Here is a 13031-nt window from a genome sequence, read left to right on the forward strand (position 1 = left end):
AGATTACCGTCATTTGAATGAGTGTATTCTTTTAGGATGGTGAAGTGTGATAAGTACTTAAAATTGGTAACATACTTCATTTTTTTTGATGAGCCCGTTGGTTAGCAAAAATGCCTTTATACGTTTTTATTATGTTGTCACCAAATTATTCACCATTTATTTTATCAATCAATAGCCATAACAAACTGAAAATACTCCCTGAAGAAATTACAAATCTAAGAAATCTGAAGGGCTTGTATCTTCAGCATAATGAACTAACTTGCCTACCAGAGGGATTTGAACAACTTTTCAGTTTAGAAGATTTGGTAAGTTGTGATTTTCCAATTTTTATATAATTTGGGGCTGGTGAGATTTTTCATCAGGCAGAGTAGTTGGATGTTATGATTGAAATCATAAGAATATGGACAGCTGACTATATGACCAGATTATCAGAAACCGTGCGTTTTAATTAGATTGCTAAATTAGTAATTGTAAATTTATTTTTCCTATGTTTTCGTGTGAAATCACGTTAAGTTTGAATTTGGAATAGAATTTGGGAAAGGGGTGATGAGGATGACTTTGTTATTCACAGGCTTTTATGGCTTGGTAAAGTAGAGGCACCGTGTATTCAGCGGAGACCAATCCCCTTTTCTGTACCCATTCCCGCTTCCTCCTGTATAGGCCCTGTGGCCCTGCTGTCCTGAGTGTCCAGACAACCCCTTTAAGACCTGCCTTTTCTTCCCTGTTTTTCAAAATGGCCACATAACCTGGCAACATTTTCATTCCATCTGTGTCACATCTTAGAGACAACCATAAAGCAATACAAATATTCTTTTAATCATGTTATTAGGAATAATAAAAAGAGTAGGCACTTTGCTTTGTGCTTTACGTATGGTAACATATGGTAAGGTAGATAGTTTTATTCCCTAATACAGATAGGAAACTAAAACTTATAAAAAAATGTAACTTATCTGAAGGCATGCAACTAATAAGTAAGGAATTCAGCATTTCAACATAAGTCAGTTTGACTCCAAAGTGTATCCTTTTTTTCACCCCACTTTGTCACTGAAGGAGTAAGATTCCGCTGTGAAGTGCCCTCGCTGAAAGACTGTAGCCATGTTAGATCAGATATGCTGACATATAATCTCTGCTCCACATGGTGATTTCATGTTACATTCTTGTTCTTTTCTCTATTACACGTTTTCAAAAACTCATTTATGTCATTTTAGCCTTAAAGTTTATTTTTCATTAAAGGAAAAATTACTTCTTTTACTTATTTGTTTTCTTTAAACATGTGCTCCTTGGTATTTCCCTCACCTGTCCTAGTGTTTGAAATCAAGATGCATACTCTCCTCAACCATTCAATATCTCTTTTGTCTTTCAGTCTGATCAGATTGGAAATAAGGTTTGGGAATAACAGGCGTAGGTAGATAAAAATGAATGGCAAAGGAGAGAGCCGTCAGATTTTCTGATAAAATTTAATGGTAAAAGATAGCAGTTGGTTAAAAAAAAAAGTCTATTTAGAGTAGAAAGGAAGCCTGATAAATTACAACAGTTCCCCGTTGTTTTCCCATTATCGTTCCCGGATAGTCATTTGCATAATGAAAGGATGTTTCAGTTGAAAATTGTATTCATAAGGACTCAGTATCAAATAAATCATATGTGTGAGCAACAATATATTAAAACATTAAAAGTATAAGCGTCTGTTATAATTTAGGCTAATAATATTTCTTAAAGTTATGGAAAAACTGCTTAGCACGATGCTACTAAATACATATTTATGGAAGAAATGACAGCATAAATACTGATTAATTTATATGTAACATACTTATGTTTTATATCTAATTTAATTATTAACTGCAGTAATTAATTGTTTAACTTTATTAGTAATTCTGTGGATTTGGAGTCTTTAAAGTGTTTTAAGAATTTGTGAATTAATATCTTTTCTCTATCAGAAACTTTTTATTTTGAAATAATTTTAGATTCACAAAAATGTTGTAGAGATAGTACAGAGACTTCCCATATACCCTTCACCCAACTTTCCTTAATGTTCGCATTTTGTATAACTGTGAGACATTTGTAAAAAATGAAGAAACTGACGTTGGTACAATGTTACTAACTAAACTACAGATTTTATTAAGCTTTTCCCAGTTTTTCCACTAATGTCCTTTTTTTTTGTTCTAGGATCCAATCCAGAATACTACATTGCATTTAGTGTCAGTAACTTTTGATATTATACAATGTTTATTTATTAGTAATCTGTTGATTAGTGCTTAGAGTATTGGAGTTGTAGATTGTTATGTTGTATGTTGTAGATTATAATATGTTTTATGTTATTTATGATAAGTTAAAAATATGCTGATCTAGCATTTTTACGCTTTTCTATCTTCTTAATTTAGAGTCACCGAATGCAGTTGTTTAATGTTAGACTAAATGAAAGTCTTTAGAAAACAGTCCCTTGAAGTCACATTTTTTTTATTCGTTGTGGCCATTGGCCCTACCTACAGTTTGCTGGTAGCTAGTGGACTACTTACACACCTTATTCGAATGTTGTGAGAAGAATTATCTGATTCATAACATTGTGTTTTAAAGAGAGTTTCAAAAAAAAGTTCTCTCCTAACTGTTCAAAGGAAAAACAAACAATAACTTAAGGAACCATCAAGGTACAGAGATTAATTAGGCAAGCTTGAATGAATCAAATGTAGAGTAGAGTAGATTTTTGAACTTAGTCAAAGCACACTTGCTGAGGTCAGCAGAAGAACCACCAGGGAATATTTTTGTCTTCAAAAATTAAAATGGCCATTTTTTCAGTTTTATTTTTCTTTCTTTCACAAATTTTTCTCTCTTGCAAATATGTTTGTCATTTCATATTATAGTTTACTGCATACAGTTTGCCTAATGTATCTTAGGTATGCAATAAATATTGGATGAACAAATGGATTTTTTATTGAAAACATGATGCATGGTATATAACATGACTTAGCATTAACAGCAACTTCTATGCAAAAGATTTCTGTTTGTTTGTGGGGTTTTTTTGATGAGGAAGATTGGCCCTGAGCTAACATCTCTGACAGTCTTCCTCTATTTTGTGTGTGGGTTGCCTTCACGGCATGGCTTGATGAGTGGTGTAGGTCTGTGCCCAGGATCCAAACCTGTGAGTGCCGGGCTGCCAAAGCGGAGTGTGCCAAACTTAACTTAACACTATGCTACCCAGGCTGGCCTGTATGCAAAATATTTCTGAAGTCAGAATTTATTCTGATCCCTCTCTGCTACATTATTGGGCACATAGTGGGCCCATAGAATATTGAGGTAATGAATGATGATTTGTGAAATTGTCAGTGAATGAGGGTTACAAAATGTATCATCTCTGAAATAGTCTTTTTTCTGTTGCAATTGCCTCAAAATTCTGAAATCCCCGTTAGGGATCATTTATTTTTTTATTTATTTGTTCATTTATTCATTGTCTTTCTCTTTTTAAAGGATCTTTCGAACAATCGTCTTACAATTGTTCCTGCTAGTTTTTCTTCTCTATCCAGTCTGGTGCGACTCAATCTTTCCAGTAATCAGCTGAAGAGTTTACCAGCAGAAATAAGTGGAATGAAAAGTAATTCTCCGTTTTAAAAAAATATATAAATGTGAAGTTGTTGCAACTTACATTTAGAAACATAAATTTTAATGTACTTACAGTCGTAAGCCACATAACGTTTTGGTCAACGACGGACTGCATATACAATGGTGGTCCCATAAGATTAGTACCGTATGGGTGTGAAGTAGGCTATACTGCCTAAGTTTGTGTAAGTACGCTCTGTGATGTTCACACGACAACGGAATTGCCTAACAACACATTTTCAGAACGTATCCCCATGTTAAGCGACACACGACTGTAGTCAGTTACAGAGAAGTAAAATAATAGATTTTATGGTGTTGAATGCAAACCATAGCAACTAATCATATTTTCTCCACGCCATTATTGTCTAGCAACTTCCTAAACGATGACCAGCAAAAAAATACTTGGGCATATCAAAAAGAGGAAAAGAAAATATGATTATGAATTCTGGTACAATTATATACCTGAGAAATTGATTAAGGTTTTGAGCTATGCTAACTCTTCATTCATTCATTCAACATTCACTAAGAGGTTATTCCCTTCTCACAGGTGATTCCACCTGTGATATGTGGTTATATTATAGCTGTAGCCTCCTTGTGGTCTGTAAGTAATAGTGTCAAGAGATAGTCTAGTTTTGCCCAAATTGTCAGTCATTTTTTTTAAATGTTAAAATTTAGTGGTTCTGTTAAAATTTGAACCATTGAACCATCAAACTTAAAGTATTGTAGAACTACCGTTAAGAGATAAATTTAGGGTACATTTCAGAACCTTTTAGGTAAGTATACTTAGTCATCTTAGAATTCTTTATTTAGAGTCCAAAATCATTAAGAGTGATTTTTTTCATTTAAAGGCGAACTATTGTTATTTCTTGGTTGATGACCACACTGTGTGTCAGGTGTAGACTATTTCCTAGTTTATACTAGTTCCTAGTATATCTAGTTTTTTCTCTAATCATATGTAAGCCTTCTTCATTTTTTTTAAACCTCCCTTTGTGGAGGAAGTCATTAAATCACATAGAAGTGATTTAATACAGTTGATTACAGATCATTTTGAGGTAAATTTGTAAAATTGTGCTGTTTTACTTTAGATTAATAGTTATTTGTCATTTATAGTAGGAGTGCATAAGTTAAATGTGCCGTAAATCAAATTGACATTTTAGGGAAGTTTTACTTGTGGCGCCAGTAGTTGAGACTGCTTCTCTTTGCCAATTTTCAATAAAGGTGTTAGAAAAGCAGAGCTAAACTTAAAATATGGTATCTGGAGTGAGTATATAAGAAGCATAAATTTTTTTTCATAAATTGAGTGTAAATATCTTGAGAGATAGGAACAGATAGGAAAATCAATAGAAAAACACTTTGACTTTACAGCAATTTTTCTAATATACTATATAACTAATGATCCGAATCTTTCTGTCCTTCATTTATGACGGTGATACTTTTCAGCGATCACCAGCAGGACATTTAGTTGTTATTTCACCATTAATGATTGGATCCCAAGAACAATATTAGCATTTGTATGGTTCTCTGTAACTTGAAATGCCTTTACATATATCCGTTTGCCCTCACAACAGTTGTGTAAGTTAGCGGGGATATGTATTATTTACATTGTAAAGATTCATAAACCTAGGCTTAGAAGTTATATTGTAAATTGTAGAGCCAGAGCTTGAATACTCTTACTCCATCCCCATTGCTCTTTCCACTACATACTGCTTGTTTTCTCAATTAGTGCTCTCAGATGAAAACCACTGTGAAAACTACAGTCTCTAACTTTAAAACAAACTTTTCTTTATAGAATTTACTGGATTTGGAGTAGATCAGATTATGACATTTTTCTCAATGCTCTAGCGAAATAATACATAAATTATTATTAGTTGAAAGTAGTACTATTAACATTGTTTCAAAAAACAGTTAGCTTCTTTAAACACTAAAAGAAGCAGTCTAAGGCAGTCTTGAATTATGTTAAATTGACAGGCTCAAAGTACAGGGAAAAAAGTTGTAAAATGCATATGGCCTATTAAAACTAGAGGCTTGAGAGTGAACTGTGGAAAATACGTGGTGGCCATCATAAATGGGAGAATTTGTAATATGGATCAGGGAGAAGCCTGCTTATGGAAGTCTTAAGGGAAAGAAGACCTTTACTTTTTTGCGTTTTTGTTTTCTGTTCTGCCTTTTAAGAAGGAAAGATCCAGGAGGTAAGAGAGACATGCTGCAAGTAAGAACTCTTCTTGAGCTATAATGTACCTTCTTGTCAAGTGTTAGCTAAGGTGTTAGAGAAAGCATGGACTTTAAAAAATAGAAGAAGAAAGGAAGGAAGAAGACAGGGAGTGAGAGAGAGGCAGTATGGATGGATGGGAGAGTAGGAGGGAATACATAGAAATCCAGGGCTTTTTGCCTATCTTAAATACAGAAGTGTCTAAGCTACTACTAGCCACAGTTACTTGGCATCCATTCATACAACTAGCATGCCTGCATATTTATATGTCTTTAACTACCTAAGCTTTTTTTTTTTGAAGATGTAAAATTTAAAGATACATAATTGCTGAGCGAAATAATATCTCATAGTGTATAGTTTATACATTTTAGAGTACTTTCATAGAGTACCAGAGTACTTTGCTTTTTCAAATCTTTTACAGAGATGACCTGGACTATTATTAAATATTAATTTTAATATTGTTATTTCTCTATAATTAAATGTAAAAATATCTTAGTTTATGTGTATTTAATTCAATGGTATTCTAGGATTCTTGATTATTATAGCAATGTATGATGGCATAGGTTTGTAGGTCCTCATGATTACATACACATTCTTTGAATGCATATACAATTGTAGATCAATATATTTTCTTTATTAAAGTATTTTTGCTTTTCACTAAATATGTATTACAGGATTAAAGCATTTGGATTGTAATTCAAACCTCTTGGAAACTATACCTCCTGAATTGGCTAGCATGGAATCACTAGAATTACTTTATTTGCGGAGGAATAAATTACGTTTTCTACCAGAATTTCCTTCTTGTAAATTATTAAAGGTACTATTTAGTTGATTATTAACTAACTATATATTTTCCAAAAATTAATTTTGAAAATGAAATTTGTAATTTGTTGGGAATAGGCTTTGGTTATAAGTGCTGTTTTTTTCATATATTTATATTTTTCATAATTTTAATATGACTAAATACATTAATGTTATTGTTAGTAGTAGATTTTTTTTAAAAAAAGAAATAATCAACTTAAAAAACAGGAATTTCTCCATGTCCTTTGGTAAGTAGCTTGTAATTGGAGAAGCAGTAGATGATGAGGCTGCACTGTAGGAGATATGGAACACCACGAAGGAATGTATCTGACTCCATAAGTTGCCACAATTATAATAAAAATAACTTTTTTGGTGCCAACCAGGTGGCATAGTGGTTAAGTTCGCATGCTTCGCTTCAGCAGCCAGGGGTTTGCCGGTTCATGTCCTGAGTGCGGACCTATACACCGCTCATCAAGCCATGCTGTGGTGGCAGTCCCAGATAGGAGAACTAGAAGGACTTACAACTAGGATATACAACTATGTCCTGGGGCTTTAGGGAGAAAAAAAAAGAAAGATTGGCAACAGATGTTAGCTCTGGGCTAGTCTTCCTCACCAAAAAAGCATACCTTAAAAAAAAAATTAAATGGATAAAAGTAATTTAAAAAAAAATAGCTTTTTAAACTTACACTGATTTGTTTTAAAATTTTAATTTTTATCAGTATAGTTCTTGGATCTGTTTTTTTTTAATTCTATAAATGTAATGACTAAATCATTTCTCTGCTTGGGTTTTATAAATGTTGAACTTTCTGTTAGATTAAACCTTTAATTATTTTTAAATTACCAGAAAATTCTTGAAAATTTTCTTTTTTTGCCGTTTGTCTTTAGCTGTAAGATAGCTTAAATGTAATTGAAAATTTAAGCACCTTAGTAATTAGAAAGTCATGTTTTTTCCATGTGTTTTTCAATGATTTGAAATTAAGATTTCAATTTTATTTTCATTATCTGGTATAAAATGAAATACAGAAATACATATGATTGATCTTTGGTTTTTGTAGGAATTACATGTAGGTGAAAACCAGATTGAAATGTTAGGGGCAGAACATCTTAAGCATCTGAATTCTATCCTTGTGCTAGACCTGCGGGATAACAAGTTAAAATCTGTTCCAGATGAAATTACACTACTACAGTCTTTGGAAAGGCTTGATCTAAGCAACAATGATATTAGTAGGTAAGTTTAAATATCGAATAAGAAGTCATGTCTGTATTTGATTATAATTCGTAAGTTAAAATATTTGTAAAAAGTGTATAAAGATCTTGCTTCTAAATTGAATTTAATAAATATTTATTGAGCAGGTATCATGTACAGACCTACAAAGAGTAATTAGATTTTTGTCCTTGGCAGCAAGCTTAATCTGCAAATAGAATTAGATATATTTACAAGTGATTCTAACCCATGAGAACGTAAACTCTAGGAAGCCTGGATTTTTATCTGTTTTGTTCACTACTCTATCTCTAACTCCTAAATCAGTGCCTGGGTACATAGAAGGTGCCTGATAAATATTTATTGAATTTGTTAATGAGTATAAAGCCATGGGAAACACATAAAATGCTTTGGGACTTAAAGGAGATACATACAGGTATCACAGTTTATTGAGAGGAATCAGGGCAAACTTTGTGGAAGAAGTAACATTTTTAGATGATCTTTAGGACTAGGATTAGGGTGAGGCAAGTTAATTGCCTAAAGCACAAAATTTAAGAACACCCTCACTTTCAGGGTCATGCCTTACTAAAGTCCTATCACATGATCTTTAAAGTGATCAATTTTCACTACAAGTTTCAAGTACACATGTACGGTGATCAGAATGATTTGCTTGGCAGGAGAAAACTATACAAACAAAGCTTTGAAAGTTCAGAAAATTGTAGGAATACGTTCTGAGAACAGCAAGGAATCAAGTGGAACTGGTAAATAGGGTGCAAGTAGGGAGATTGTGAGAATTCGGGGCTTGAAAAATAAGTTGAGGCCATGTGAAAGAGGTCCTTGAAATGCCTGTGAAGAGTCAGTTTTCATTAGTTAACAGGTGGGGAGCTATTGAAAGATTAGGAAGAGAACCAGTTTGATCTTAATCTCATTAAAAAATAAATTGGTGATAGTGGGTTGTATACATTACATAGGAGTGGCTTTGTAGGTGATGAATCTAAATAAACTTTGTTAGATTAATCTAATAATATTTATCACTAAGGAGCATTTGCTATATCTAATTTACCGTATTGACAGCTTTGTAGATTTCTCTTGTATAGTAATGACCTGAACTGTGGTGACAGTGGAAACGGAAAGAAGAGGAAGGATGTGAGAGGTGTGATGAATCAGAATAAGTAGTATTTAGGAATTGATTGCTCGTGTTGGAGATGGGGAAGAGGAGGGTAGTGAGGAAAGAATGATAAAAAGTTATATAAGTATAATATTTAGAGACAGAATTATTTTACAGATACAAAAAAACAAGACTCAGACTTCTGTAGGATTGTACACTGGTTAGATGTCTGAGGTTTTGTGTTTAGATGTCAGAAACATGGTTTGCTATTCACAGAAAGAGAAAAGTTAGGCAAGCAGATTTTCTTCTATGTGTATATTTTAATAAATATTTTTAAAAATCAGAATTGTTTTCACAGTGTACATATGGCATATGGTATGTCTTGACTGTAGATTTGAATGCTTGGATGATAACCACTCTTTTCACTTACTTCTGTTTATGATACAGTTAGTAAGTGATCTGTTTATCCCTTAAATGCTTATCTTTTAACTGATGAATGAAATAAATTTCTTGCCTCTTATAAATATTGACAGATAAATTTTTTCCCATGGCAGTTTTATTTTGGCTACTGTATGAAAGCAATGGAAAGCAAATATTTAAAACAAAAGCTATGACAAATAATATTAAATGAATAAGTAATTTGTACAAATATTTCTGATATACATGTACCTCGTTCTCCAGCGCTCTGGATATGAAGTGTGTATATCTCACAGGGCCTAGAACCTAATGGCACGTAATAAAGACTAGTTTCTTTCCTCTAACCCCATACTTCCTAGATATTAGATAATTCTATTCATTTTGTACTCCTCCAGAATCTCTTCTAAACAAAATATTGATTCCTCACACTGCTACCAGAGTAGTTTTTATAAAATACAAATAAATTATCAGGCCATTCTGCTAAAAAGTTTTGATGGTTCTCCATTGTTATAGCACTGCTTCCCAAGTATGGCTATGTATCAGAATCATTGGAGAAGATTTAAGGAAAAAAATACAGATTCTGAGGCACCAGTGAATCAGAATCTCTAAAAATGGGACCATAAAATTGTTTTGTTTTTTGTTTTTTTGTTTTAAACAATTTCGAGGAGATTTTGGTGCCTCTGGTTTTCCAACCAGCAGTTGGAACTACTGTCTTGCAAGATGAAGTCCAGACTTTTTAGCATAACATTCAAGACCATCTCACAGAATTCATTCATTCTCTCTTTATCATCTTTCACTCCTGCTCTCTGACTACACTGAACTATAAATGTACTGACTTTTTCTTAATCTTCTTTCTTGGTCATAGAATGGCCTTTTCCTGCCTCACTGCCTGATGCAAGGAATCCCATTTGTCTTTTTAGACCCAAATCCAGGCTTTGCTACTCCTGTCCCCCACCTGTCCCCATGCTAATTTCCATATCTCTACTCTCACAACATTACTTGTTTAACATTTGTCTTGTCATATATATATATTAAATCATATTCACTTGTTGATGTATAATTTATATACAATAAAATTCACCCATTTAAGCATACAATTTGATGATTTCTGACAACTGTGTATGTTTGTGTAACCATTGTTACAGTCATGTAGAACATTTGTCTCTCTAAAGTTTCCTCATACCCATTGCAGTCAGTCCCCTTTTCATATCCCCAACCTATAGCAGCCACTGATGTGCCATCACTCTAGTTTTGCCTTTTTTAGAATATCATGTAAATGGAATTACACAGTACATAGTTTTGTGTCTTCATTCATGGAGCATAGAGCTTTTGTGATCCATTCATGTGATTGTGTGTATCAGTAGGTCATTCATTTTTATTGCTGAGTGTCATTCCGTTATACAGATATACCACAATCTATTCGTCTCTTCACTAGCTAGTTATTGGATGTTTGGATTGTTTTCTATTTTGGTCTGTTGTGAACATTCATGTAAAAGTCTCTATGTGGACGTTATTTTCATTTCTCCTGGGTAAGTACATAGGAGTGGGATAGCTTAGGTGTATGGTAAGTGTATGTTTAAAAGACTGCTTTCCAAAGTGGCTGTACTATTTTATAGGCTCACCAATTTTATATTTTGGTTAGCTGTATGTGTGTCTTTTTCCTTTGTGCAGCTGAGAACTCCTTAAGGGCAAGGATCTTGATGTCCCTACACTAATGCCTAGTGTATTGTAGATGCTTAATAAATTCTGAGATTGAATGTTTCTGTGTATGAGTGTGCCAGAGATAAAAGTGACTTTTCTTTTTGAGTGAAAATATGAATTGAGTGATTGAACTTTATTTTTTTTCTTTTTATCATTTTTATTTAGGAAGAATTTTATTTGCTTGCTTGAGGGACAAAATCAAAACATTTAGTATCAGTGAGGATGGCTACCTTGTCAAATTTATATCTACAGGGCTGGCCCAGTGGCATAGTGGTTAAGTTTGAACATTTGGCTTCGGCAGCCCAGGGTTCGCTGGTTTGCATCCTGGGTGCAGAGCTACACACCACTCATCAAGCCATGCTGTGGTGGCATCCCACATAGGAGAACTAGAAGGACTTATGACTAGGGTATACAACTATGTACTGGCGCTTCAGGGAGGGGAAAAAAAAAGAAAGGAAGATTGCCAACAGATGTTAGCACCTGGCCAATCTTCCTCACCAAAAAGAAAAATGATAATAATTGTATTTTGAACATTTACATTTTAGCACTGGATGCAATTTAGCATTTTTTTAAAGCTCACATTCTTTTTTAACAATCACAATATGGTAATTTTGAAATAAATCTGGTTTTTCTTTTACATGTTCGGCATTTATCTTCAAGAGGAATATTTTAGGCCTACATCACTTGGGTTTTCTTTCACACAGTTATATGATATGTAATTTGTCATATGTTAGTTTTCTAGTCAACTATTTGGTTGAATTATACTTTTCTTGATGTTTTTCCTGAAACCGGTTTAATCTTTTGTAGTCTGCCCTATTCATTGGGAAAACTTCATTTGAAATTCCTGGCACTAGAAGGAAATCCTTTGAGAACCATTCGAAGAGAAATTATAAATGTAAGCATATTTAGGATTCAGCTCTCGTTTTTAAATTTGCAATTCAGACATACATGTTGATCTCAACAACTGCAAAGTATGTCTTGGTGAATGTGTGTCTTTCTCTCCACCTTTTCAGAAAGGAACCCAAGAAGTCTTAAAATATCTACAAAGCAAGATTAAAGGTACTTTTCTACTTTCTCTTACATTTCAAAGTATAACATGACAGGTGGTGAAGTGTTAATAGTACATAAATTTACATGTATTTTGGTTGTAAATATTTAGAGGAAATGGTTCCTGGCTGGTGTGGCTCCAATTCTGAATCCATACACACCAGAAGTATGCTGAAGTTATGAAAAATCCTTAAATTCACAGTAATAATGTTCCATCCTTAATCGCTTTGATTTGTGTTATAGTGTACCAATTAGAAAATATAACAAAGAATTCAATAAGCATCTAATGCTTTAACTTTGAATAAAACAAAACTTGACTGTTATAATACATTGCTTCTCTTGACTGGGAAATATATTAACAGGTACTTGAATATCTACTGTATGCATAGTTTTGCTAAGTTCTGGCAAAAATAAAGACAAAAGACATTTTTAAAGATATGTTAATTTGGTATGAACAGGCACCAAAAGAGAAAATGATACTATAAATTTAATATTTAATGCTTCACTAAAATTGTGGTATATCTTAATTTTTATTTCATATATGTCATTGTAGCACACATTGAAGCATTAAGAAAAGAATTAGTTGCACCAGTATATTACTGCATAACAAACCACTCCTAAACTTAGTGGCTAAATGCAGCAGCTGTTAACTTGGCTCACAACTTTATTGATTATGGACAGCCTAGTCTAGCACCATATTACCAGTCAGTATATGTTAAGTGAATAAGATAACAGTATACTTAAGAAATTTCCATTTTCTGCCTTGCCTTTCAAATAAATTGTTAAAATAATTTTCTAAGACTCTTATTTCCTGCCCATCAAAGAGTTTCCTTTCTTCTCTAGGTATCCTTTCCCCTCCAGAAAAATTTGACTCTTCTGATATGCATCAGTTAGAAGTCATGTCAGAATAAGCAAATTTTTTGTAAGGCTATTTTTTTAGAGTAGTTTTAGGTTTACGA

The 13031-nt window shown here is 33.1% G+C and overlaps 1 protein-coding gene across 2 annotated transcripts in view; it reads left to right on the top strand.

The window, feature by feature from the left end:
* LRRC40 (leucine rich repeat containing 40) overlaps window positions 1–13031 on the top strand; it is a 49681-nt gene that overhangs the window by 16756 nt on the left and 19894 nt on the right. Inside the window, exons 4-9 of one of the 2 annotated variants that reach the window (XM_008535584.2) lie at window positions 176–305; window positions 3460–3583; window positions 6472–6614; window positions 7654–7826; window positions 11833–11920; window positions 12039–12084. In XM_008535584.2, coding sequence (XP_008533806.2) covers window positions 176–305; window positions 3460–3583; window positions 6472–6614; window positions 7654–7826; window positions 11833–11920; window positions 12039–12084 — 704 coding nt within the window. The remainder of the gene's footprint in view (window positions 1–175; window positions 306–3459; window positions 3584–6471; window positions 6615–7653; window positions 7827–11832; window positions 11921–12038; window positions 12085–13031) is intronic. The other variant, XM_070592309.1, reaches the window with a different exon arrangement.

The sequence above is a fragment of the Equus przewalskii genome, chromosome 24 (assembly GCF_037783145.1).
Source record: "Equus przewalskii isolate Varuska chromosome 24, EquPr2, whole genome shotgun sequence".
Taxonomy (NCBI): Eukaryota; Metazoa; Chordata; class Mammalia; order Perissodactyla; family Equidae; genus Equus; species Equus przewalskii.